The 26,781-nt window shown below is 36.0% G+C and overlaps 1 protein-coding gene across 1 annotated transcript in view; it reads left to right on the top strand.

The window, feature by feature from the left end:
- The window catches only part of USP53 (ubiquitin specific peptidase 53), a 57,129-nt gene that overhangs the window by 14,042 nt on the left and 16,306 nt on the right, over positions 1–26,781 (top strand). The window contains exons 2-12 of the mRNA XM_040237383.1: positions 3,742–4,435; positions 7,753–7,845; positions 11,344–11,478; positions 13,576–13,689; positions 13,768–13,850; positions 17,185–17,290; positions 17,907–18,053; positions 19,583–19,732; positions 24,572–24,734; positions 25,413–25,565; positions 26,562–26,708. Coding sequence (XP_040093317.1) covers positions 4,292–4,435; positions 7,753–7,845; positions 11,344–11,478; positions 13,576–13,689; positions 13,768–13,850; positions 17,185–17,290; positions 17,907–18,053; positions 19,583–19,732; positions 24,572–24,734; positions 25,413–25,565; positions 26,562–26,708 — 1,435 coding nt within the window. The 5' untranslated portion in view covers positions 3,742–4,291. The remainder of the gene's footprint in view (positions 1–3,741; positions 4,436–7,752; positions 7,846–11,343; positions 11,479–13,575; positions 13,690–13,767; positions 13,851–17,184; positions 17,291–17,906; positions 18,054–19,582; positions 19,733–24,571; positions 24,735–25,412; positions 25,566–26,561; positions 26,709–26,781) is intronic.

Genomic DNA, 26,781 nt, shown 5'->3' with positions numbered 1-26,781 from the left:
CACTACATATAGGTTAAATAAGCAGGGTGACAATATACAGCCTTGACATAGTCCTTTTCCCATTTTGAACCAGTCCGTTGTTCCATGTCCAATTCTAACTTGCTTCTTGTGACTGTGGCTCAGATCATGAGCTCCTTATTGCAAAATTCAGGCTTAAATTGAAGAAAATAGGGAAAACCACTAGACCTTTCAGGTATGACCTAAATGAAATCCATTATAATTATACTGTGAAGGTGACGAAGAGATTCCAGGGATTAGATCTGGTAGGCAGAGTGCCTGAAGAACTATGGGTGGGATTCATAACATTGTACAGGAGGTGGTGACCAAAACCATCCCCAAGATAAAGAAATACAGAATGGCAAAGTGTTTGTTTGAGGTGGCTTTACAAATAGCTAGGAAAAGTCAAAGGAGAAAGATATACCCAGCTGAATGCAGAGTTCCAGGGAATAGCAAGGAGAGATAAGAAAGCCTTCCTAAGTGAACAATGCAAAGAAATAGCAAAAAACAATAGAATGAGAAAGACTAGAGATCTCTTCAAGAAAAGCGATATCAAGGGAACATTTTATGAAAAGATGGGCACAATAAAGGACAAAAGTGGTATGGACCTAACAGAAGCAGAAGATATTAAGAAGAGGTGGCAGGAATACACAGAACTGTACAAAAAAGGTCTTAATGACCCAGATAGTCATGATGGTGTGATCACTCACACTCACGTAGAGTCAGACATCATGGAGTGTGAAGTCAAGTGGGCCTTAGGAAACATACTATGAACAAAGCTGATGGAAGTGATGGAATTCCAGCTGAGCTATTTCAAATGCCAAAAGATGATGCTGTGAAAGTGCTGCAATCAATATGCCAACAAATTTGGAAAACTCAGCAGTGGCCACAGGACTGCTGCTGCTGCTGCTGCTGCTGCTGCTGCTGCTAAATCGCTTCAGTCATGTCCGACTCTGTGCGACCCCATAGACGGCAGCCCACCAGGCTCCCCCGTCCCTGGGATTCCCCAGGCAAGAATACTGGAGTGGGTTGCCATTTCCTTCTCCAATGTGTGAAAGTGAAGTCACTCAGTCATGACTCTTCACGACTCCATGGACTGCAGCCTACCAGGCTCCTCCATCCATGGGATTTTCCAGGCAAGAGTACTGGAGTAGGGTGCCATCACCTACTCTGAGAAAAGGTCAATTTTCATTCCAATCCCAAAGAAAGGCAATGCCAAAGAATGTTCGGAATACTGGACAGTTGCACTAATTTCACATGCTAGCAAGGTAGTGCTCAAAATCCTTCAAGCTAGGTTTCAACAGTGCATGAATCAAGAACTTCCAGATGTACAAGCTGAATTTAGAAAAGGCAAAGGAACCAGAGATCAAATTGCCAACATTTGTTGGATCATAGAAAAACCAAGGGACTTCCTGAAAAAACATCTACTTCTTCATGTTGCACTTGTTACCACTGGCTGTACTCTGAGGCTTCAGTTCACTTCAGTTCAGTCACTCAGTCGTGTCCGACTCTTTGTGACCCCATGAATCGCAGCACGCCAGGCCTCCCTGTCCATCACCAACTCCCGAAGTTCACTCAGACTCATGTCCATCGAGTCCGTGATGCCATCCAGCCATCTCATCCTCTGTCGTCCCCTTCTCCTCCTGCCCCCAATCCCTCCCAGCATCCCAGTCTTTTCCAATGAGTCAACTCTTCGCCTGAGGTGGCCAAAGTACTGGAGTTTCAGCTTTGTTTTACTCTCATTTACATTCCAAATGGCACTGGGGTGGTAACAGAACTTTCCTGTTTCTTGGCATTGTGTGGGGTGGGAATTCTCAGCCTAGAGCAATGTGAAGAATGGAAAAGTTCACAACTAAAAACATCTTCCCAGTCTATAACATTTGGCCCTCTGTGTCTCTGGATGCTATTTCTCTCCCAGTCTATGAGCCAGTTATTGTACTTAATGTTTTTCCCTGTTTCTACTTAGACTATTTGTTGCTTTTTTATAATCTCCACGGAGTTGCATTGGAGGAAGAAAACCAGGAGGACGTATTAGTTTGACATTTTGCCCAAGAACAGCAGCTAAATATTTTTTAAATTATCTGTTTGTGTCTGTGTCCATCACAGAACCAAACTCATTATGGTAGGGATTGTTTCATAAATCTTTTAACCGTTCAGGGTAAGACCTGGTGCCTAGTTATATGATTGTTGAGAGAATGTCATTTCAAAGGTTTCTTCCATTAAAAATACAAATTTACGACTGATACAGTGCTCCCTTACTATTGTAAAATCATGACTGCATTTATTAAAAATTTCTATGAAAGTTTTCAGAATCATTTAGATCACTTTAGAAGAAGTTACAATCCACAGAGCTAAAAAGAAGAAAACCGCTAACATAATGTAGTGTTTTATAACTCTTGAAACTTTTAACCTATCTTAAGCAGGGCTATTATTATTGTTGTTCCCATTTTATAGGTGAAGCTATGAATGAGATGACAAGAATTTATCTAAGACCAAACATCTAAGACATGATCAATAATATGTGGGGCTGGAAGCAAGAGTCTCTCGACCTGAATTCTGTGAAGACTACTGCTTTTCTTCTTTATTCCTCGGTGCTTTGCCAGCATATTGGGCGTTTGATCAGTGGTATTGAACTGACTGGTAACATTCTGTCCTCTCATGCTTTTGTGCTGTGAAGTGAAACTCAGGGACGTTCACCCAGAGTTTAAATGGGAAGAAGTCCTTGCACAGGACTTTTGAGGCCCACCATGATCTCTCTTTCCCAGGGATCCTCTATTTTTATCTACCCTCCTCTTTGTTCATATTTCTTCTGCCACGCTGGGCTTCTTAAAATCTTCTGGTATGCCAGGCATGCTAGGAAAGTCTTTCCAAGATAGCATCTTCACCTCCTTCAAATCTTTGTGTAAAGGTAACCTTCTCAATTATACTTTCTGTGACTATCCTGTTTAAAAGTTCAAACGCTGTCCCATTATGTACATTTCTCATCCCCTTTGCTTACATTGTTTTTATGTTAGCACTCAGTGCACAGTTCTTCTAGTACATTCTACAATTCATTACTCACTGAATTATGGTCTATCTTTCCTCATCAAAATGTCAGTTCTAGTGCTTGGCACAGAACCTGTCTCAGTCTAATGTTTGTTGAATGAGTGAATGCAGAAGAAAATTCAGTTGATTAAACTTTGTTAGTAATACTTGATTGTTTTTAATTAAGAAGTTGAACATTTTAAAATCCTTTTAGCCAGGAGCATGTGTTCATGAACAGTGTGGAAATTTAATTCCCTAAGATTTATCAATTTAATGTTTCTCCTGAGTTTTAATGCATGTCAATTTACATAAAATCTATTGACATTCTTAGAGAAATATGATTCTGTGTAGGGTAGGTGACAATACAGAGTCTCTGTAGATGAATTTGTTTTAATAAATATATAGTAGTATTGACAGCAAAGTTAGTATTATTCAAAGGACTACCTGAAATCTAAGTTAATTCTAGTAGACTTTTTGAAACCATCATGCAACCATTGAAATCTTGAAGTAGATAGTGATTAATATCACCTTGATATTTTTTGAAAATTTAAATGATGAACTATGTTTTCATTTTCTTAATTTGAAAAGAACTTTATTCTGATCCTTTTATGAGTGCACATATACTATTTTACTTATGTATTCAATATTTGTGTTCATAAAGTAAAACAGGAATTTTCTTGATGAGCCTTTTATTTAAACATTTCTTTTCTTTTCTTGTAGATATGCTTTGAGGTCACATTGGTATGAAATATGGAGTCATCTTTAATAACTTCACCTGGAAAAAGAGTCTTCTTTGTTGTTAACAAAACATAAGGAAAACAAATGACCAAAGGAATCATACCAAATGCTAACTCTACATCTTTTTGTATCATCTGTTTTTGAAACCATCAAGACAAATGACTTGTGCTTTAAAGAATATGATTTCTTCATCGAGATTATTTTTAACAGTTTAAAAAAAAATCTTTTAATCTTTTTCATCTTAAATTGTACTCTTACAAAATTTAGCACCAAGATTTTTAAATCTTTAAGGCCTTGTTTAAAATAGCTTTCTTGTTTAGTTTTCAGAACCTTAATGCTTTTGTATCCTATTTTTACTTGACAAAGTCCTCAAAACTACAGCATCAGGAAAGATATGGACTTGGAAACTTACATTATTGTAATAGACTGGAGCAGATTTAAGTGGACCATTCAAGACCCTGTCCATTTTATCATCAGAAGTATCCCATAAGTACACACATCTTAGCTTTAATGCAAGCAAAGTTGCTTGAAAATGGCATGGGTAAAATTCTTACGGAAACCTGGTGGCAATCTTGGAAAAGCTTATCAGCCTGGGAGTATGCTGTCCCTGGCCCCTACCAAAGGCTTGTTGAATGAACCAGGACAAAACAGCTGCTTTCTTAACAGTGCTGTACAGGTGAGACGGTAGTTTCTTGTCAAATTTTAAAAAGTGCCTTTTAAGAAATTCTTTAATTAATGCCTCTTTAACTTGTAAATGAAGAATAAAGTTATTATTGACTGGAATGACTTTTTAATATCACTTTTAATAGTAGCAAATATTTTGGGCATTTTGGTTTTTATAATAAATGGAATTTTTTTCAACAGGATGCTACATTATTAGGATATAAAAACATCTGTGGCTTAAATGTTCATTTAGTGAAGTAAGAATGCTTATAAAATACATAAAATTTCTTTTTTTTAAATTAGCTACTATATCCTGCCCCACCCTTGTTTTGGTTAAGAAATTCAGATGAATCCTCGTGGTGGTTTAGTCTGCTAATAGCATTAAAAAAAACAAAAACAAGCTGCTTGGATTAAAATAAGAATGAATGAGTTTTTAATCCTCATTTCTCATACTCCTTTCACCTCCCACTGTGGCCTTAAATCACCTTTTTAGAATTGTAATTTGGACACCACTGTTTTAGTTAAATTTACAGTTAAAATTGCTTTTGCTTCAGTCTTTGTTGCAACAATTCTTTTAATTAGCAAATATGTATTAATCCAGTTTTCTGCCTTAGATAAATATCGTTTCTTATATATGATAATTTTTATTCAACATTTTCAGATTTCATAGGTGCCTTTATTCTTCTGACTATTTACTCTACAGTATGAAAGGTAAAGAAGAATCAGAATGTTGAAATGTTATTCTACTGACCCTAGAATGTACCTTAAAAGATTGTATTGAAAATAAATAGCTTCTCATATTTGTCTTTCTGTTGCTTTATTTCCCCGACCAGGGGCTTCCCTGGTGGCTCAGTCAGTAAAGAACCCGCCTGTGATGCAGGGGACTGCCTACAGTGCAGGACGCATGGGTTCAGTCCCCGGGTGGGGAGGATCCCCTGGGGAAGGCAATGGCAACCCACTCCAGTATTCTTGCCTGGCAGATCCCATCGACAGAGGAGCCTGGTGGGCCACAGTCCATGGGGTCGCAAGACTTGGTCACGACTTAGCAACTAAACCACCATCAGCACCTGAAACTCGAGAGTAGAAAGTGACGTACTGCTTGAATAACTCATTTGATAATGAGTGCATCGCAAATGTGTCACGTGCCCAGACGTCTGACCCAGACTTGTGTTCTCAGTTGCTCAATACTTCTTAAACCTTGGAATAAATTGTGCAATATGTTTTGTAAGAAATTACTAAATTGGACATTATTAAAATATTTTAGACATGACTCAGAAAAATGTGTTTATATGCCATTTCCCCTTAGTTTTTATTCTTATATTATTTTGAAGTGAGAAATATTATAAAAGGTTTATATTACTAAATACATATACATATCTGTATTAATCTTTTCAAAATATATTAATTTTGTTAGATACCATGTTAAAGTGCAACATGCAAATAATGCAAAAGAAAAATGCTTATATTATAAAATTATGTTGCTAAAAACTAGTTCAACAACTAGCTTAGACTCTAACTTTTTAAAACAGGTGGTACAGTATAGTCAACATTTGCAAATGAACTAGAATAAAGGTTAACTGTAGTGAAGATAATTTTTGGTATGGTTTTGTGAAATCATTTTTTAAACTTTTATATTAAGTGATATACGGAGAAGTCACATAAAATATTTTTTCTATAGTTTGGATCCAGTATGACTTAAACATTTTGCTAATCCTATAAAACATTCTGGTTACATTTGAAAGACTTAGTTTGTTAGCCTTCTAAGCAGATTATAGAGATACTGTCTTTTGGCTGAATATTTTAAGCTTTCATTTGATGAGGAAGTGGTACAATTAAGTAGATCTGACATACTGGTATGGTTTTAAGATCTCTAAGTTAAAAGCAAAGTTGAAATATTTAAAAGCTAATATTTATTGTGTTCTTACTGTGTGTTTGTACAATATAATCTAATCTTACAATGACCCTAAAAGGTAGATACTACTATTATCCTCCTTATGGTGATAAGAATGCTGAGCTTGAGAAAATATTTTGCTCAAGTCAGTCCAAGAGCTGTTAAAAGTAAAGCCAGAATTGGAATCCAAGAGATCTCCCTTCAGAGACTGTATCATTAACCACAGTGCTGTGTACTTTCCACTGCTGGGCTGTCATGGTCCGTCATCTTGACGAATGAATTTCAGTGTCGTGCATTTTATGGTATGATAGAATATGGTGTGCAAGAAAGTTACTAAACATTTTCAAGTGCTTTGCAAAACACTGTGTTATTTGTGATACATAAATGCATCCTGTTAATTATGCTTTTTAAAAAAAGCAACCATCAAAGAGAAATTCTGAAATTCTGGCTTTTAGTTATTGAGTAATTAAAAATATTGGAAACGTCTAAAATTACTTACTTTTAATTTGAGAGAAAATTCTCTTTTTGGTTGGAAGAAATGCAATATGGTGAATAGATTTTATTACTTTTATTATTTGAAGAAATAACTTGAAAGGTATAGAGAAACTTGAAGATCTTAATTGTTGTAATATTACAGTAATAAATAGCAGCTTGAATTCAGTGCTTGCCAGTTGTGTACTAGACACTACTTTGGACACTTCACATACTGCAAACATATTTCATTCTTACAAGAAGTCTATGAGTTATCCTCATTGTATAGATTTCAGATTTTTCTAGAATGATTTGAAGTATTGGACTGATTTATTTAAACAACTACAGTACTTTTAAATTCTGTTTTTGTTTTTTAGCAGTAAATGATGATTAGATCATTGCAGCAAATATATTTACTTTTTAACTGCTGCTTCATATTCTGCTGTATCCCCATTACTATACATACGTTCCCTTTCTCATTCTTTATACAGTGACCGACCACACAGGCCTCTGCTCCTTTTCCTTGTCACTACATACTGACCCTTATTTGGTACACCCTGACTTTTAACTGCAATCATACGTCCTTCCTAAATTTCAGTTCATTCCAAGTATTATAATCACTTCCTCTTTCAAGTCTCGTCCAAGTCCTCCATTCAGTATCTGCGTGTTTCCTATTCATATAAATTCCTTAACAGAGGAGTTATTCTTCTCTTGTTCTATGCCTCTGATAGTTTTTACTTGTGAATCAACAGAAACGGTTTCTGAATCTATCTTTTATATATGAACTACATATACATAGCAGTTTTATACTTATTATTTTTAGTGGTTGTATATATCTGATTATGTAGAAGAGATTGAAAGATGTTATTAGCCTCCTGCAGTTTAAAAAATATATTTAAATCTGTCTTTAATTCACAGTGAGAAAAATATTACTACACTTCATTCTTCACATCTCAACTGTTTTTTAGGTTTTATGGCAATTAGATATATTCCGAAGAAGCTTGCGGGTTCTGACTGGACATGTTTGTCAGGGAGATGCCTGCATATTTTGTGCGTTGAAGGTAACTTTTAATAGTTCTGAAAAAGTACTGTTGTTCCTCAAAAATTTTATTTGATAGTTTGCTTTGTTTGACATATTTGGTTAGTTTATTTGTAATTAAAGTTACTGTCAAGTGACTTAGAGTTTTGAAGATGAATTCTTAAAGTCTGACTTATTCAGGTTTATATTTCCATTTTCCTGTAGGAACAGTTTAATAAACAGTGTAGCATTGTTAGAAACATTATATTTTTCATTGTTTTGAAGTAATCCTTTATTTTAACAAATGTTTTTTGAGTTACTACTGAATTCTGGGTACTGCTATAGTTACTAAGAATACAGCAGTGAATTGAACTAATAAAAAACAGTTATGTAGCTTATATTCTTGTGGGGGAGAAGAAAATAAGTAAACAAAATATAAAGTATGTTAGGTAATAATAATTGCAAAGGAGGAAATATAAATCAGGGAAGAGAATGGTGAATGTTGAGTAGTAAGGAAAGCCTCACTGAGAAAGTGACATTTAAAGGGAAAAGGGATGGAGTGGTCTAGAGCATTCCAGGCAGGCAGGGACACAGCCAGTGCAAAGACCCTGAGGTGGGTTCTCAAGGACACCTGACCCCTGGCAGAGGCTTCATGATCAAGGAGGGCAGTGATGGGAGATGAGCTCAGAGGTCAGGTGAGTTCCCATGACTTCAGACATGTCTGCAGATTCTTTTGCACTGTTGTATCAAAGGGTGGAGTCTGATTTCTTGAAATGCATTGCCCTTGATGATTCATTTCCATCAAATAGAATGTGGCAGAAAAGGGATTAGGTTAGATTAGAAACAATAATAAAGCTTTCACCTGGCTCTTTATGTCGGGATACTCATTCTCGGGCAAGAGTCACTGTGCTGGTTACAGAGCTACAGCAAAGATCTTGGCCAACAGGCATCACCAACCACCAGCATCAACTTCTAGACGACTGTCAGATGACCAACGATCCCAGCATTCAGACTATTACAGATGACTGCAAGTGTCGCAGAGTTGAGCTGTCCTCACCCAAACCGCAGATTTGTGACCAAAATAAATGTTATTTTTAGTCACTAAGCTTTGGGGTGGTTTTGTTAATGGAGCAACAAATAACTGGAACAAGAATCTGGATTGTGAAGGGTCCTTTGAGGCCTTTGTGAGGACCTTGATTTTTTTTTTCTCTTGAGTGATTTAGGAAGTTGTGGGTATTGTTTTGAGTAGAGGTGTGATATAACCTGTGCTAACTAAGTATAATATTTGGACTAGATCTCTCTGGCTTCTTGGATGAGAGTAAATAGAATAGGGATGAAAGTGGAAACAGGGAGCCCAGTATATATTAGCAACTCATTAATGTCATTGAAATCTTTGCCCAAGAATTTAAGATTGGATTATTGTTTTCAGAAGTAAATATTTCAGCCCTTACATTCTTGAATATTCTTACTACACACAGGTATACATAACAGAGGAAAATGAAAGGTCATTTTCACACTTTGATTTACATTCCTAAAAATACTGTTTGAATAAGTCACCAAAGGAGGTAGTTGTATATTCCCTTTTTTATATGGCAAAATAAGGTAGATAAAGAATGAGTTTAAATCAAATTACAGTTCTGCATTTTATTTCCTCAGCAGTAAATTTTTTAATTATTTATTTTTAATTGAAGGATAAATTGCTTTACAGTATTGTTGGTTTCCGCCATACATCAACATGAATCAGCCATAGGTCTACATATGTCCCCTCCTTCTTAAACCTCCGTCCAACTTCCCACCCCATCCCACCGCTCTGGGTTGTCAGAGAGGCCTGATCTGAGTTCCGAGTCATACAGCAGATTCCGACGAGCTGTGTATTTTACATATGTGCGTATGTTTCCATGCTGCTCTCTCCATTCGTCATGCTCTCTCCTCCACCCGCCTGGGCCACTGACAGCAGTGGAGCCGCAGACATAAAGAGCAGTCTTCCACAATAAATTTTCAATGTTTTATCCAACTGTAGCCTTACATATCACCTGCCTCTTCCTCCTGCTTGCCTCCCCCACCTCAAAACATGTGCTTGTGTGCGTGCCTGCGTGCACGTGTGAACACACACGCACACATACAGTGCCATCCTCCTTGAAGTTTCTCAGAGCTACCTTTGATCTCTGGGTGTTTTCACTATTATTCCTTTTGTCTAGAATGATTTTCTTGCAGATGTCCCCGAGGCTGACACCCTCACTCCCTTGATGCCTCTCCATCACGTGTTTTTTCCGTCAGTGAGACGTTCCCTGAGGACCCTAGGTAGTAGGTCACCTCCCTCCCTTCGCCCCTCCAGCATCCCTGTCCCTGTTGTACCACCCTATCTTTCTCTCTTGTTTTATATTTCTTTGTTTTTCCTCTGTTGTACTTACTACCTCTTGACATATCATTACTTACCCGCTCTCTCCTCATTACTTCAACTAGAATATGCATCCACAAGGCAGGGTCTTTGTTTTCTGGTGTAGAACTATGCCACATATACCAGGAAATCAAAAAACAGATATTGAATGACCATCAGTCTTATGTAGGATTAATACCTTAAACATTACCTGGAAAAGTTGACTACCAGTAAGAAATGACTTGTGAGATTATGTTTCATTTTTGAGCATCTGTAATTGTAGCTAAAATTTTTTTTTAATACCTTAAACATTACCTGGAAAAGTTGACTACCCGAATAAGAAATGACTTGTGAAAATATGTTTCACTTTTTAGCATCTGTAATTGTTGCTAAAAAGTTTAGTTCTGGTTATCTGATACCATTTAGCCTCGTTCTTATTTTAGTAGTTTCTTATTTGTAAATTAAATTTTCTTATTTCGGTGCAACAGATTCTTGTTTTCTAGCCTACTATATGTTGATCTTAAAAGCAATTTTTTTTTTTGAGATGATATACCCCTTGAACTAGTTAATGCAGAACATAATATGACCCATCCTTATTTGTTGGTTTACCACTGCAAACCTTATTTTTCTCCTCGCTTCCCCTCACCTAAGATGATTGTTGTAAAACTAGAACTTATTAAAAGTTTTCCATGCTTGAATGCAATAAATAGAAGACCAGATTAACACCTATGTCACATATTCTTGAATAATATTCCCACTGCTAGTGAAGTTCCTGCTATTTTGATTATATGCTTATTTTTGTATAACATAATTTTAATTCCTACAGTATACTTTAAAATTTAAAGCAGAATATCTCAGAACTCTTTCTAAACAACATAGACTACATTCAGCTAGGGAACAGTTTAAAATGGGCCACATCTCAATCAAAATCTCTGAGAATGGGACTTGAGAACTTTATATGTTTAATTGTTATACACTAACCCTTGATTAAGAGGCTGGGGCAACCATTTCTACATAATTTTTTGCATGGAGTTTTAGAACAAAAGACTGTATTAGCTTCTGAGTGTAGAGTTTAGAATTTCAAATTTATTGTAATGAAATTACTCAAGTGTTTTTTAGTTGTTGGTGTTAAGCTTACTGATTCATATATTTGCTGATTCCCAGACAATATTTGCACAGTTTCAACACAGTCGAGAGAAAGCCCTCCCCTCGGATAACATAAGGCACGCCCTTGCAGAGAGCTTCAGAGACGAGCAGCGGTTTCAGCTGGGCCTGATGGACGACGCCGCAGAGTGCTTTGTGAGTGTGTCTGATGACCCCTAGGTCAGGGTAGTGGTTTGCTTCCCTTAAGTGATGTGCCTTCTGAGAGAAATGAAGCATATATTTATAGCAGAACTGCCTAGCAGATCCTTGTCTTCCCTACCTTTCGAAGTTCTCAAAGCTCCACGTGTGTTTTGTGTACGTTTGCTTTTGCTTACTTGTGCTGCTCTAATTTTTGAGAGCTAGGATACTAAAATACTTTAACATTTATTTATTGGAGCAAAAAGGCTTATTGCGTATAAATCATATCAGTTAGGTCATTGTTCTGTTCCTGCAGGGATTACACACACAACAGGCTCTCCCAGTAGCATTTCTCATTTCATGCAGTGATTCTCTCTGGAAAAGAAGAGGATCTTGACGTGCAGCTGTCAGGGGCAGCAGTTCTCTTAACCCAGCTTACTCCAGGTTGAGAATCACTGACTGAGGTTGATGTTCTGAGACTCTGTTACCACCATACTGATAAATAGAGCATTCCTTTGCCGAAGGACATACATTGTGTACTTTCTGAAATATGCATGTTGATAATTAATTGTTTCAGTAACATAGATATCACCTATATATAAGATGTGCGTGTGCTCAATTGGTCAGTCATGTCTGACTGTGCGATACTGTGGACTGTAGCCTGCCAGGCTCCTTTCACCAGGAGATTCTCCAGCCAAGAATACTGGAGTGGGTTTCCATTTCCTCCAGGGAATCTTCCCCATCCAGGGGTCGAATCCACGTCTCCTGCATCTCGCTCACTGGCAGACAGATTCTTTACCATCGAGTCACTGGGGGATCCCTGACTGCTAGTGTCCTTTTTACCTCTATCCTTCAAGTTTGTTTTTAACAGCCATCATATTAATATAATTTTCTCAGATAAATGCTTACACAACAAATATTTCTGTGATTCAGATCTGACTCTCTTCTGACATTAAAGGCTTTTTACATTTTTACTCCAGCTTATCTCTTTGTTTTCTTTCTGAATTTTCCCTTAGTGAGATAGTTTCATTCTGTTCCTCAAACATGTCTTTTAAATTCCTGTTTTATAGACTTTGCTCAAGTTCTTGAAATAGTCAAAACTTTCCTAATCTGTTATTTGTTACAGTTCAGCCTGTCAGGCCTGCTAGATAATGTATCATCAAAGCACCCCAGTACATTCTCCAAATTTCCAAATAATTTATTATTCTCTGGAATTCATTTGGCATTTATGTTTTTAAATGAACATCTTGAATGTTTTCTCAGACAGGCGGAAAGCCATGTTGACTAAAGTGGGACAAAAACAGCGCACACAGTCATGAAATATGCTTTTCATACTTCTCATGTTTATAATTGTCCATTGTTTAAAATATAGATAGATATATTTTGCACAATACTGAACTTTATAGTTTTGCTTTCACTTAAATGAAATATACTAATCCATGATATGATAATTCACAGGATATCTAGAAATGAAGACTTAACTAAATGAATTGTTATAAATGTCCTGAGGCAAAAGAAGGGACATCAACTAATTAAAAGGATCCATTAGTTAAGCTTTGGTGAAAAGAATAATTTGTTAAAGAAATTAATGATCTGTTTTACAAATCCAACCTTTTATTAGAAGTTTGTTGAAGAGTAGATTCCTTGCATTAGAGTGTTAGTTCAGGTATTGTAAACCTTTATCATTGATGTTTTAATTTCAGTTGTATAGACTATCCAAATGATCCAAGCAGAGTGGTTTTTTTTTAAATTAATTCCTTTTTCTCAATGGGAAAACATTGAGAACATAGGAAGTCTGGTTTTCTGATATTAAATTCTAGATGTCAGCCACCATGAATTGATTTTTTAAAAATCTTTATTAAAATTATGTTACATTATAATGTTTCTTTTATGAATTTTTTTTTTTTAAAGCTGACACTACAGAAGGAGAATAATTGAGCAGCATTGGAAGGCTTGGATAAAGAGGAAAGCTGAAAAGCTAACAACGTATATGGCACTCAATTTAACATTTTGGAAAATCTTCAGATTTTTAAATTTGTAAAGCTAGAAAGAGTTGTATTTTGAAGTGTCCTATGCAAAACTTACAACTCATTTGTCTTTTAATTTTTCAATTAGGAAAATATATTGGAGAGGATTCATTTTCACATAGTGCCAAGCAGAGACGCAGACATGTGTACCTCTAAATCTTGTATCACTCACCAAAAGTTCGCTATGACTCTGTATGAGCAGGTGAGATGGCTTAACGATTTTGGTAGAGGACATGTTTATGTTTCATCATTGATAAGTTAGACGTGTGTTTCTCTGCAGTGTGTGTGTCGTAGCTGTGGAGCGTCATCAGACCCTCTGCCCTTTACAGAATTTGTACGGTACATTTCTACAACAGCCCTGTGGTAAGAGCTTATTAAAGCATATTTACCAAAGATGTTAGTAGTAGTGTGTGTGATCACATTGAGCCTCTACTTTATGAAACCGTAGCATATATGAATGTCTACTCTGTGAGATGCACAAATGTGCTACCATCACGGGTGCTAAGTGACGTCTATCTCAGTTTTGGTTGTTTCTGAGTTACCAAATATAGATGTCTCTCAGTAATGACAAATGTACAAAATATTAGTCAAAATGTTTATTTATTTATATTTATAGCAAGGTTTTAGAACTATGGAAGAGAGCTAAGTTGAATGGTAAATGGAACTGTACGTGATTTCTTCATTTTTGCTAAGGTGTTACCTTTGCAGTGACCATGTCCCTGTGTGGTGATGGAAGCTAGGGTAAGCAGACAAGAAAGAAAAAAATAAAAATTATCCTCTGTTAGATTTATGGGGTTTAAAGCTTCACCATTTACCTGAAATAAACATTTGTAGGCTTGTCTGCTCCCTTGCTCCCTTCCTGGTCTTGAAATAGCTTAGGGATCCAAAGGTGATACCTAGGCTTTACATAATAAGAATTGTTTGAACACTGCAACAGGTATTTGAGAGTATAAATATTTGATGTATGAAAGCATTGAATAAGATCGTAAATGTTTGCAGATACTTTAATACAAAAGATAAAACATGAAACAGTCATTATCAATCAGAATACATCAGTATAGCAGTTAGCTGCTGCTGCTGCTGCTAAGTCACTTCAGTAGTGTCCAACTCTGTGCAACCCCATAGACGGCAGCCCACCAGGCTCCGCTGTCCCTGGGATTTTCCAGGCAAGAACACTGGAGTGGGTTGCCATTTCCTTCTCCAAAGTTAGCTGCTAAATGCTACCAATGTTCTTATCATTGCACAAAATGAGTGTTAGGTGCTCATTAATTTCATCATGTTATTAAACTCCCTTGATTTTTTGGATATAGCACATTATTTCTTAAAGATCATCCAGTGTAGTAAGTTTGTAATTTGTATATATACAGAGTTGGGAAACATTGGTTTAAAGGAACAGTCTTTAAAGTTTAGTCAGTTGTAGTCAATTTCATTCATCTGATATAAAAGTAGAATGGTGTTTGAATAAGGATAGACCGCAAATTAAAAACTGTAAAACTTGAAGTCTACTTTGAAAGTGTAAATGACAGTGCTCTGAGACAGTATCTTAGGTAAAAAGAATTAGAGCTCCATCCATTTTTTCCTGGTCCACAACATGAATTGCAAAAGCCCAAATTTTGAATTCTAATTATCTTTCTTTTTATTGGTTATAAGTATTGAATACAATTGTTCAATTGCAAGAGCCCAGACTTTGAATTCTAATTATTTTTCTTTATTGGTAATAAATATTGAATACAATTGTTCAGTGCTACTATGTTCCAGACTTTACATAAATTGTTGCTTTTAATCTTAAAAACTTTTGTTGTTCAAGAAATAGGCTTAATAAGATTAATCTGGTAAATGGATGAATTAATATTGAAACCCAGGTCTAGGTTCATTTCAAATTCAAAATGTGTCTGGTTAAAGCACCACTCTGATGCTGTCAATTTTGTTAAAAAAAAAAAAAAACAAACGTTACGTGCAACTTGAATGAGCCTGTCAGATGTAGTGATTTCTAGTCTGCTTGTGAAGTGCTTTAGGGGAACTGGTACATTTAGTTGTTATTGAATATTGCCTATTATTGTAACTATTGAACTGTAAAATAAATCCAGCTCTAAGAAGGTTAAATTACTATAAAGTAAAACCAGAGCACCTAGAACAGGAAGTGGTAGGAGTATTGAGCTTACATTATATATCTTTTTGGAAATGTTAAGTAGTTGTCTCAGTTCAGTTCAGTTCAGTCGCTCAGTCCGACTCTTTGTGACCTCATGGACTGCAACACGCCAGGCCTTCCTGTCCATTGCTAACTCCTGGGTTTACTCAAACTCATGTCCATTGAGTTGGTGATGCCATGATGCCGTCTAGCCATCTTATCCTCTGTCGTCCCCTTCTCCTCCTGCCTTCAATCTTTCCCAGCATCAGGGTCTTTTCAAATGAGTCAGTTCTTCGCATCAGGTGGCCAAAGTATTGGAGTTTCTTGGAAGGAGCATCAGTCCTTCCAGTGAATATTCAGGACTGATTTCCTTTAGGATGAAGTGGTTGGATCTCCTTGCAGTCCAAGGGACTCTCAAGAGTCCTCTCTAGCACCACGGTTCAAAGCATCAATTCTTCAGTGCTCAGCTTTCTTTATAGTCCAACTCTCACATCCATACATAACCACTAGAAAAACCATAGCCTTGACTAGATGGACCTTTGTTGGCAAAGAAAGTAACGTCTCTGCTTTTTAATATGCTGCCCAGGTTGGTCATAGCTTTTCTTCCAAGGAGCAAGCATCTTTTAATTTCATGGCTGCAGTCACCATCTGCAGTGATTTTGAAGCCCAGGAAAATAAAAGTCTCTCACTGTTTCTATTGTTTCCCCATCTATTTGCCATGAAGTGACGGGACCAGATGCCATGATCTTAGTTTTCTGAATGTTGAATTTTAAGTCAACTTTTTTACTCTCCTCTTTCACTTTCATCAAGAAGCTCTTTAGTTCTTCTTCACCTTCTGCGATAAGGGTGGTGTCATTTGCATATCTGAGGTTATAGATATTTCTCCCTGCAATCTTGATTCCAGCTTGTGCTTCATCCAGCCCAGCGTTTCTCATGATGTACTCTGCATATAAGTTAAATAAGTAGTTGTCTAATGATACTTAATACCTTGATATGTGAAAATTAGACTCTAGGAGGAGGTTGGATAGAAACTGACACAGATAACCCTCCCTAGATTCTTTAGGAAATGGTTAGCATTCATAATAGGAACAAAAATCACAAACCTGGCTTAAGTAGCTTTGGTTGTGATTGCTTCATTAATCATCAAAGGGCCTTCTCTTAGCTGAAAATAATTTTGTGTCTGGAAACTAAGCTAGAGAGGGAGACTCTCCTAAAGTTTGTTGTTCTTGTTAGGCAAAAGTTTAAACTCCAGTCTGTATTTATTAAGTAATAATGTAAAAGAAACAGTTAACTTATAATTACCTTGAGATGGAGCATCTTATATCATTCATATAGTTCCAAACAGTGCTGTGTGATTTCACGTTATTTTATCCTGTTTTGACCTAATATCTTTCATCATATACTGCCAAATTTCATTATGTTTCATGTCATGGAAATTTACTTCATGGTTAACTTTTCAAACAAAATTGTGATCATACCTATATTAATAGCATAATATTTTTAATGCACATTTATTAGATCTTTTTTAAGTTCATAGGCCAGATTTGGGACCATTTGTTTCTTTCATAGCAATGAAGTTGAAAGAATGATGGAAAGGCATGAGCGCTTTAAGCCTGATATGTTTGCAGAATTGCTGCAAGCAGCAAATACAACTGATGACTACAGGAAATGTCCTGTAAGTATAATTCAGAGAATGTTAGTGTGCTTATGTGTTTGTAAATTTGAAAATAGAAATTGCCATGCAAATAGTAATTAAATCTGGAATTGATTCTAAGAATTAATCTTTTAAGTGTTCTTTAGGTAATTCTTTATACCATTGAGCTCTTTATTTCAAAATTATTTCTTTAAAAACATGTTACTTTGTGAAGGATTTAAGGTGGCATACGTTGATTAATTTTAAGCTCTGAAGCCTGTCATTTGACTAAATTGAAAATTTCATTTTTGTTTTTCTTTAAATAAACATTACAAATGGTATTATTCTTTTCTCATGTGATATTGTTAGTAAATTGAATTGTTGGTTGAATAAGAATTCAACCTTAAGGTCTTTATTTCTGCTTTTCTTAAGGTTGAATTCTTATTTTAACAGATTTATAAAAATATCAAAGAAAAGTTCTTTGATTTAAAATAAATTTGTTTGATCAGCAATTAAGACAGATAGTTTGTTAGAAGTCTTTTAATGTGCTGAATAAATTTCTGATACATGCTTTTGCATAATACAAGCTCTGTAAGGCATTACCTTTGGTATATTTGTTTTGATAATTTCAAAAGTTGTCTTTTTTGTTTTTCTTAAGAGTAACTGTGGCCAAAAAATAAAAATTCGTCGTGTTTTAATGAACTGTCCAGAGATTGTTACAATCGGTTTAGTCTGGGACTCTGAGCATTCTGACTTGACTGAAGATATTGTTCGGAATCTGGCAACCCAGCTTTATCTTCCTGGGGTATAATAATTATTTTCATTCTCTTCTCTTTTTGTTTTTAAATTCGTTTGAAACATTACACTGTATGTTGTTTTTCAGAGCTAAATTTTCTTTCTAAAGGAAATAATTTGCAGATGTAACTCTGATAAAGTTCATCAAATCGGGCTAACTGGAATGCCTTTCTTGCTTTCTATTATAAACTAATCCATCGCATACTCTATCCTTTTTATCACTCTAGAATAATGATAATATGATACTGTATGCATCTGTGTATATGCTTGTTTGTGTGTATATGATAATGGTTATAAATTATAAATATCAAGCTAGAAAATTTTAAGGTTTAAAATTTATCTGTAGCTCTTATTTTTTAATGTGCATCAGTTCAATTCAGTCACTCAGTCGTGTCCGACTCTTTGCGACCCCATGAATTGCAGCACGCCAGGCCTCCTTGTCCATCACCAACTCCTGGAGTCCACCCAAACCCATGTCCATTGAGTTGATGATGCCATCCAACCATCTCATCCTCTGTCATCCCCTTCTCTTTCTGCCCTCAATCTTTCCCAGCATCAGACTCTTTTCCAGTGAGTCAGCTTTTTGCATCAGGTGGCCAAAGTATTGGAGTTTCAGCTTCAACGTCAGTCCTACCACTGAATACCCAGGACTAATTTCCTTTAGGATGGACTGGATCTCCTTGTATCCAAGGGACTCTCAAGAGTCTTCTCCAACACCATAGTTCAAAAGCATCAATTCTTTGGCACTCCGCTTTCTTTATAGTCCCACTCTCACATCCATACATGACCACTAGAAAAACCATAGCCTTAAGTAGACAGACCTTTGTTGACAAAGTAATGTCTCTGCTCTTGAATATGCTATCTAGGTTGGTCATAACTTTCCTTCCAAGGAGTTAGCGTCTTTTAATTTCATGGCTGCAATCACCATCTGCAGTGATTTTGGAGCCCAGAAAAATAAAGTCAGCCACTGTTTCCACTGTTTCCCCATCTATTTCCCAGGAAGTGATGGGACCGGATACCCTGATCTTAGTTTTCTGAATGTTGAGCTTTAAGCCAACTTTTTCACTCTCTTCTTTCACTTTCATCAAGAGACTCTTTAGTTCTTCACTTTCTGCCATAAGTGTGCATATTACTATCTTATTTTAAATTGATTTATATTACAGTTAAACTTTTAGATAGTTATCTTTTAGGTAGTATGGTTAATGTATGTTAAAATAATGCAATTCAACCATGAATTATCAGGAAATGTGTGATTTATCTCATTTTGTTTTATGTATGTAAAGTGTCTGTTCTGTATTCAAGATGCTGTGCTACTGAACTAAGTTGTAGTAATTACATTTTGTTAGACGTCATGTCTCTTATAGACTAATCGAAAATAATAATTCTGTTAACAGTGCGGTGTGGTGTCTTTAGTACTAATATCAGTTTGGGACAGTATGCATGAGAAATAACTGTCGTAGAGAATCAAATGCATGACTCATCAGATGATTGTTCCTCATCTTTGAAAAGAACTATTAAATATACATTATTTTTAAACAGCTTTTTTATAGAGTTACTGATGAAAATGCCAAAAATAGTGAGCTTCACCTTGTTGGCATGATTTGCTACACCAGCCGACATTACTGTGCCTTTGCTTTTCATACCAAGAGTTCCAAATGGGTATTTTTTGATGATGCAAATGTGAAAGAGGTAAGTGACACTTGACTAACTGGAATAATTACTGTGGTTTTTACTTTTGAGGGGTAAATGATATAATAATAAAATCATATAAAATAATAATTATATGCAAATACTTATATAAATTAGTAATAAGTAGACTTAATTATAATAGCATCATTAAAGACCTTCAGTATTAAAACTTAGAAAACCAAATAGACGAAGCGAATACGTTAGTTGTTGGACGTCAGGCAGTCGAACAGAGAAAAGGAACCAACATGGTGAACCCTGCTTGCTGGCTAGAGGTCGTTTTTGGATTGCAGTGCAGAGATGGCAAACCCAAACAGAGCCTCGTAGTCCTATTGAGCTGATGAAACTGGAGTTCACAAGGGCCAAGATGGCTAAAATTTCCTGAACAGAGTACCAGAAAGAAAGCTATACAGAGGGAAAGTTCTGGGGATCGGCAGAGGGCTCCCCTTTCGATCTTTGGCTGAATAGTGATCAACTATGTGCAGGGCAAATGTACTCAAGGTGGGAGAAGTAACCACTGGAAAACAAGGCCAGACAATTCCCAGAACTTGTACAGGGCTAGGATAGTTGGCATCTGAGTAGCAAGAGTGGATACATAGGACATCAAGTAGACGCCTCAGAAAAGTATCATCTTAATATTGGGGCTAAATTATTCCTAGACTGAAGATTGCTCTGGACCTGACATAAAAAGCTTAAAATGAATCTGTCAGAGTATGAAGCTGATCCCATGCAATTTAACATAACACATAACTACATGCTAACAATTTAAATAAAAGAAAAAAAAAACTCAATACTGAAAAATGTAAAATTCAGTAAAATTTCAGTGTGCCTTTTCAAAATAGTATTCAATAAAAGAATTGCAAAATATCCAAAGAAGTAGGAAGCTATGACCCATCCCTTGAAGGAATAACAGCAGATCTGCTCTGCCATTTCATTCCCTCAAGTCACATGATATGGGGTGAGCAGGCAGGGTAGGGAAATGGAGCTTACCTTCCTTTCTCTCAGAACCTTGAGCATCAGCATCTCAAAAGTAAAGGTTCAGATTAATATCCAGATGATCTTGGAGGCAGTTCCAGGTCAGATCTGATATTAAATTACTTTAGAAAGAAAAGACTAAACATGACAACTAGAAATACCGGATAAGACTTTTAAAACTGCTATTTAGCTATAGAGAGATTTACTAGATAACAGTCAGTAAACATGGACCATAAAGATAACTGGTAAATTGGATTTTGTCAAAACTTCTGCTCTTCAATAAGATGCTGTTAGAATGAAAAAACAAGCATAGACTGGGAAAAAACATTTGTTAACTATATGTCTGGTAAAGCCTATATCCAGAATATATAAAGAACTCTTTACAACTCAGTAATAAAAAGACAAATCAGTTACAGAGTGAGCAAAAGATTTGGACAGTTCAAAAAGATATTAATATATGAATGGCCCTTGAAATGATATTCAGTACATCACTAGGCATAAAAGCAGTACAAATTAAATTCACAGTGAGATTGCATTACTCACCTATTAGAATGCCTAAAATTAAAAAGATTGTTCACACCAAGAGCTGATCAGGATGTGGAACAGCTGGATCTCTCACGAGGCTGATGGAAATGCAAAATTGGATAATCACTTTAGAAAACAGTTATAAATTCAAATGTATACTTAGCATGCTGCTGCTGCTGCTAAGTCGCGTCAGTCGTGTCTGACTCTGTGTGACCCCATAGACAGCAGCTCAACAGGCTCCTCTGTCCTGGGATTCTCCAAGCAAGAATACTGGAGTGGGTTGCCATTTCCTTCTCCAGTGCATGAAAGTGAAAAGTGAAAGTGAAGTCGCTCAGTCGTGTCTGAGTCTTAGCGACCCCATGGACTGTAGCCTACCAGGCTCCTCCGTCCATGGGATTCTCCAGGCAAGAATACTGGAGTGGGTTGCCATTGCCTTCTCCAATGCTTAGCATACAACCTAGCAATTCCACTCCTGTAAAAGCATGTATCCATACATTATTTATAATTCAGTGTTCTTAGTAGTTTTATTTATAGTAACCAAAACTAGAAACAAATAGATAAAGATAACTCATCAGGTAAATATATAAAGATAACTCATCAGGTAAATAGATAAAGAAGTTGTGGTATAACCATACACTGGAACATAACAATCAGCAATAAAAGGAATGAGCTGTTGATACAGACAACTATTGAGTGTGGAGAAATCTCAAAAGCATTGTGCTAAATGAGAGACGTACAAGCTGGATTTAGAAAAGACAGAGGAACCCGAGATGAAATTGCCGACATCTGTTGGATCATAGAAAAAAGCAAGGGAATTCCCCCCCAAAAAATCTACTTCTGCTTCACTGACTATGCTAAAGCCTTTGACTGTATGGATCACAACAAAGTGTGGAAAATTCTTAAAGAGATGGAAATACCAGACCACCTTACCTGCCTCCTGAGAAACCTGTGTGCAGGACAAGAAGCAACAGTTAGAACCAGATATGGAGCAATGGACTGGTTCAAAATTGGGAAGGGATTACATAAGGCTGTCAATTGTCACCTTGCTTATTTAACATATATGCAGAGTACATCATATGAAATGCCAGGCTGGATGACTCAAGAGAAATACCAACAACCTCAGATATGCAGGTGATAACCACTCTAATGGTAGAAAGCAAAGAGGAACTCAAGAGCCTCTTGCTGAGAGTGATAGAGGAGAGTGAAAAAGCTGGCTTAAAACTCAACATTGAAAAAACCAAGATCATGGCATCCGATCTCATCACTTCATGGCAAATAGAAGGGGAAAAAGTGGAAACAGTGACAGACTTTATTTATTTATTCTTTAATACTTTGATATGGCAGTTTATTAAGAAGTTCCATTTGAGTCAGTTTGTAGCAGCGTTTTGACACTTCTATTTTGCATCCTTATAGCTTATGTCAAAATTTGAAGAAAGAACTGGGTATATGGTCACTCTGAGTTTTAGGTTTGTTTTGTTTTCAAATTAGTCTAGTTTTTCAAGTATCTCAGAATCCCAAGTAAGGAGAGTAAACAGCTAAATGTGTGTAATATGAACAAGCTCCTCAGGAATTTTTTTAAAGGTCTTTTTCTTCTGTAAGCTAATATTCTAGAATGCTTTCTTTTTTGTCTCATTGGTTTTGTTTTTAAATGAACATTAGAGAGGTGTAATTTACAAACATTAAAAATGCACCCATTGTAAGTTTATAGTTTGGATAGTAACAGCTGTAAACATGCCTGGGTAACCTCCACATTCATTGTACGGAACATTTTCATGACTTCAGAAAATCCTGTTGTGTCCCTTTGCTGTCACTTTTCCACCCTAGGCCCCAGGAAATCACTGATCTCACTGTAGATTAGTTTTGCTCATTTTACAAGTTTTGTATGTGTGGTATCTTATAATAAGTATTCTCTGTGTTTGGCTTCCTTTCCAAGCATATATGTATCTTTTAACATATAGTCATATATTAAAATGTGTATTGTGTTGTGTGTATCAGTGCCTTATTTTTATTGTTGTGTTCCATTTTATGACCATAAAACAGTTTATCCGTTCACTTGTTGAGTTATGAACAGTCTTTGTGTGAACATACTGTTTTCCATTAATCTTAGATAATACCCAGAAGTGGGATTTCTGGGTTGTATGGTATGTGTTAATCTTTACAAGGGACTGGCAAATTAATCTCCAAAGTGATTGTACAGTTTACATTCCTGCCAGCCATGTACTGGAGTTCTGGTTGCTCCACATTCTCAGGAGCACTCCATGTTGGTGGTCATCTTAACATTAGCCCTTAAAGCAAATTTATGACGTTATCTCAGTGTGGTTTTAATTTGCATTTCCCCTATGATTAATAATGTTTTGAGTATTCTTTCATGTTCTTATTGGCTATTTTTCATGTCTTTTTGGTTAAGTGTTCAGATGTATTGTACATTTTTCAAATTAGATCGTCTTATTAATGAGTTGTAGTCATTCTTTATTCTGGTCACCAGTTCTTTATTAGATATATGTTTTTTTTTTCCTTTTTTTCATTTTCTTCATGATGTCTTTGAAAGAGCAGAAGTTATTAATTCATTTTGATGAAGCCAGTTTTATAATTTTTTTTCTTCTCTGACTTGCCTGATGTCCTATCTAAGAAATCTTTACCTCCCCTAAGGTTGTTAAGATTTTATCTTTTGTTTCTTCTTTAGGGCTTCCCTGGAGGCTCAGACAGTAAAGAATCTGCCTGCAATTCAGGAGACTGGGTTCAATCCCTGGGTCAGGAAGATCCCCTGGAGAAGGAAATGGCAACCCACTCCAGTATTCTTGCTTAGGAAATCCTATGGATAGAGGAGCCTGGCGGGCTATAGCCCATGGGGTTGCAAAGAGTCAGACACCACTGAGCGACTAACACTTTCGTAACACTTTCTTCTTTATAGTTTTTTCATGACTCATTGTGAGTTCATTTTTATGCTTTTAGTGAAATGATGTCAAAGTTCATTTTTTCATATAGCCATCCACTTGTTCCAGCACCATTTGTTTAATAGACCATTATATTTCCCCATTAAATTGCTTGAAGTCTGTCAAAAGTCAGTCAACCATGTATATGCAAAGCCTTTCAAAATTTGATATTCTAGATCTTGATATAGAAAGTGTATAATCTTGCTCATCAATTTTTTAAATGATAATGTTTAAAAGATTTTTATGTTGACTAGTTTCTAAATAAAATTAATTGTATAATATGATGAATAGTTGAAGTGCTAGTATCTGGGTGTCTTTAAAATTTTTTTAATATACAAAATAATTCAGTCTCTGCCTTTTCATGTAATGCATTGATTGCAAAGTTTCTATTCATTGTGATTTTTTTAAGGTTGGGAGTAGATGGAAAGATGTGGTCTCCAAGTGTATCCGATGCCATTTCCAGCCATTACTTTTGTTTTATGCGAACCCAGATGGCACAGCAGTTTCCACTGAAGATGCACTCAGGCAGGTCATCAGCTGGTCACATCATAAATCTATTGCAGAAAATATAGGTAATTCTTCTTTAAAAGTTCTTTTTAGTGTTTTTCATTGTAAGAATCACACTGCTGCTGCTGTTGCTAAGTCGCTTCAGTTGTGTCTGACTCTGTGTGACGGCAGCCCACTCGGCTCCCCCGTCCCTGGGATTCTCCAGTCAAGAACACTGGAGTGGGTTGCCATTTCATTCTCCAATCCATGAAAGTGAAAAGTGAAAGTGAAGTCACTCAGTCATGTCTGACTCTTAGCAACCCCTAGGAATACTAATATACTGAATATGAAATGAATGTTGAAGATAATCTCAAAATGTAGTTTCAGTGGAATCCAGGAAAATTCTAATACTTTGAGTTAGTCTTTCTAAAGAGCCTTTCCTCATCTGTGGCCTCAGAGGCACCTTCAGCAGCCACCCACTACCCTGCTCACACAAGCCCAGGAGAGGTTACTTGGCTGGTAGCTCTTACTAGTGATGAGTACTGAGATTTCAAGTAAATTAGTACACCAGAAAAGTCCAAAGGAGCTAGGCCACTTTTGAATGTATTAACAGCACGTGTAGAAATCCTTAAAAGACGTCAGTCCTCTAAGTTTTTAAATAATTTTCTCGTTAGTATTAAAAGTGTCTGAAAAGATGATTCAAATATCTCTTCTTCTGGTAGAGAGGATGAAAGGAATGAAACGTTTTTGTTGGTCTTTTTAAGGATGTGAAAAGCCCTCGATTTCTAAGTCAGAAAATTCAAAAGAAAATGGATTTGGTGATCAGACAAAACAGAGAGAAAATCAGAAATTTCAAGCAGATAGCATTTCATCATTTAATCGGAGCCACATTCAAACATGTAGCGGTAGAGGACCAGGTATGTGGTGTTTTTTTTTTTTTTTTGGCTGTTCTGTGTGACATGTGGGATCTTTGTTCCCCAACCAGGGATTGAACCATTGGACTGCCAGAGAATTCCTGACCAGATATGTGTTTAAATTTTCATTTTTACATTGTCCTTGAGTAGTTAAGTTTCCCCTCTTTTCACTTACTGTATGTAATTCTTTTTAAAGACCAGAAAGAGAATCCTTAACTAGCTTTTCTTGGCCATGAAGAGAAAATAGCAAATAGAAACAAAATTTTGTCTTCTGACTTAAACATTTGTCTGAGACCTATAGTTTTATTTGAACACTTTGATTCAGTTAGTGGTTGAGTTTTTCCGTGTACTCAAGACTGTACGTAATAGGCTGGAGGCAATCTGGACTGTCACCAAAGAAAGCTATGGTATGGATATGGCCTTTACTTCAAGGAGTTAATTATTAAGTTGGAGAGGAAAAACATTTAGTTAATAATTTGGCTCGTATGCCAAAATTAAATTTAGCATTGGTGAATGCAACAGGAGTTTGAAGTTACTATTGTTGTAGTTTATTTTTAACCTCTTGTTTATTCAACTCTCTTGTCATTATCAACCTACAACTTTAATTTTCACAAATGAAGATCTGTGGTTAGGATCCAACAGGAGATATCAAAGTATGGTGTATAATTATGGTTTAGAAATATATATAACTAATTGAGTGACTTTTGAGGATGATTTTATAAAGGGCTTTTAAAATATATTAATGAAATAATGTCTAACCATAAAGTAACCCATTTAAGCAAGAAAAGATTCAGAATTAACAATTATCATGAACAAAAAACTATAATAAATGTTCTTTAAAGTTCTTAATGAAACTATACCTTTTTCCATTTTATATATTCATCTGTATTTTGTTAATATATTGCATCTTAAATTTTTAATATAGTGCAGTTTGTATTTTTATTGAATAGCATGAAAAATGATCTGTGTTGTTATTATAATAATTTTCTTTTTTTTTAGTTAAGTCAAGTCACAGTGATCAAAGGGAAAAAATAAAAGACATTTCCAGAGAATGTGCTCTAAAAGCCATTGAACAGAAAAACTTACTTTCCTCACAAAGGAAAGATTTGGAGAGGGGACAGAGAAGAGATTTGGGTAGACATAGAGGTAAGTTAAGAACTTGTAGCATTCATTGGAGAAAGGCAGCTACAGTCTTACTTTAAAGCTAGCTTTTATAACT

This window comes from Oryx dammah, unplaced genomic scaffold (genome assembly GCF_014754425.2).
Source record: "Oryx dammah isolate SB20612 unplaced genomic scaffold, SCBI_Odam_1.1 HiC_scaffold_3, whole genome shotgun sequence".
Classification (NCBI taxonomy): domain Eukaryota; kingdom Metazoa; phylum Chordata; class Mammalia; order Artiodactyla; family Bovidae; genus Oryx; species Oryx dammah.
The sequence above is the reverse complement of the archived record's forward strand: the minus strand, read 5'-3'. Positions and strand labels throughout refer to the sequence as shown.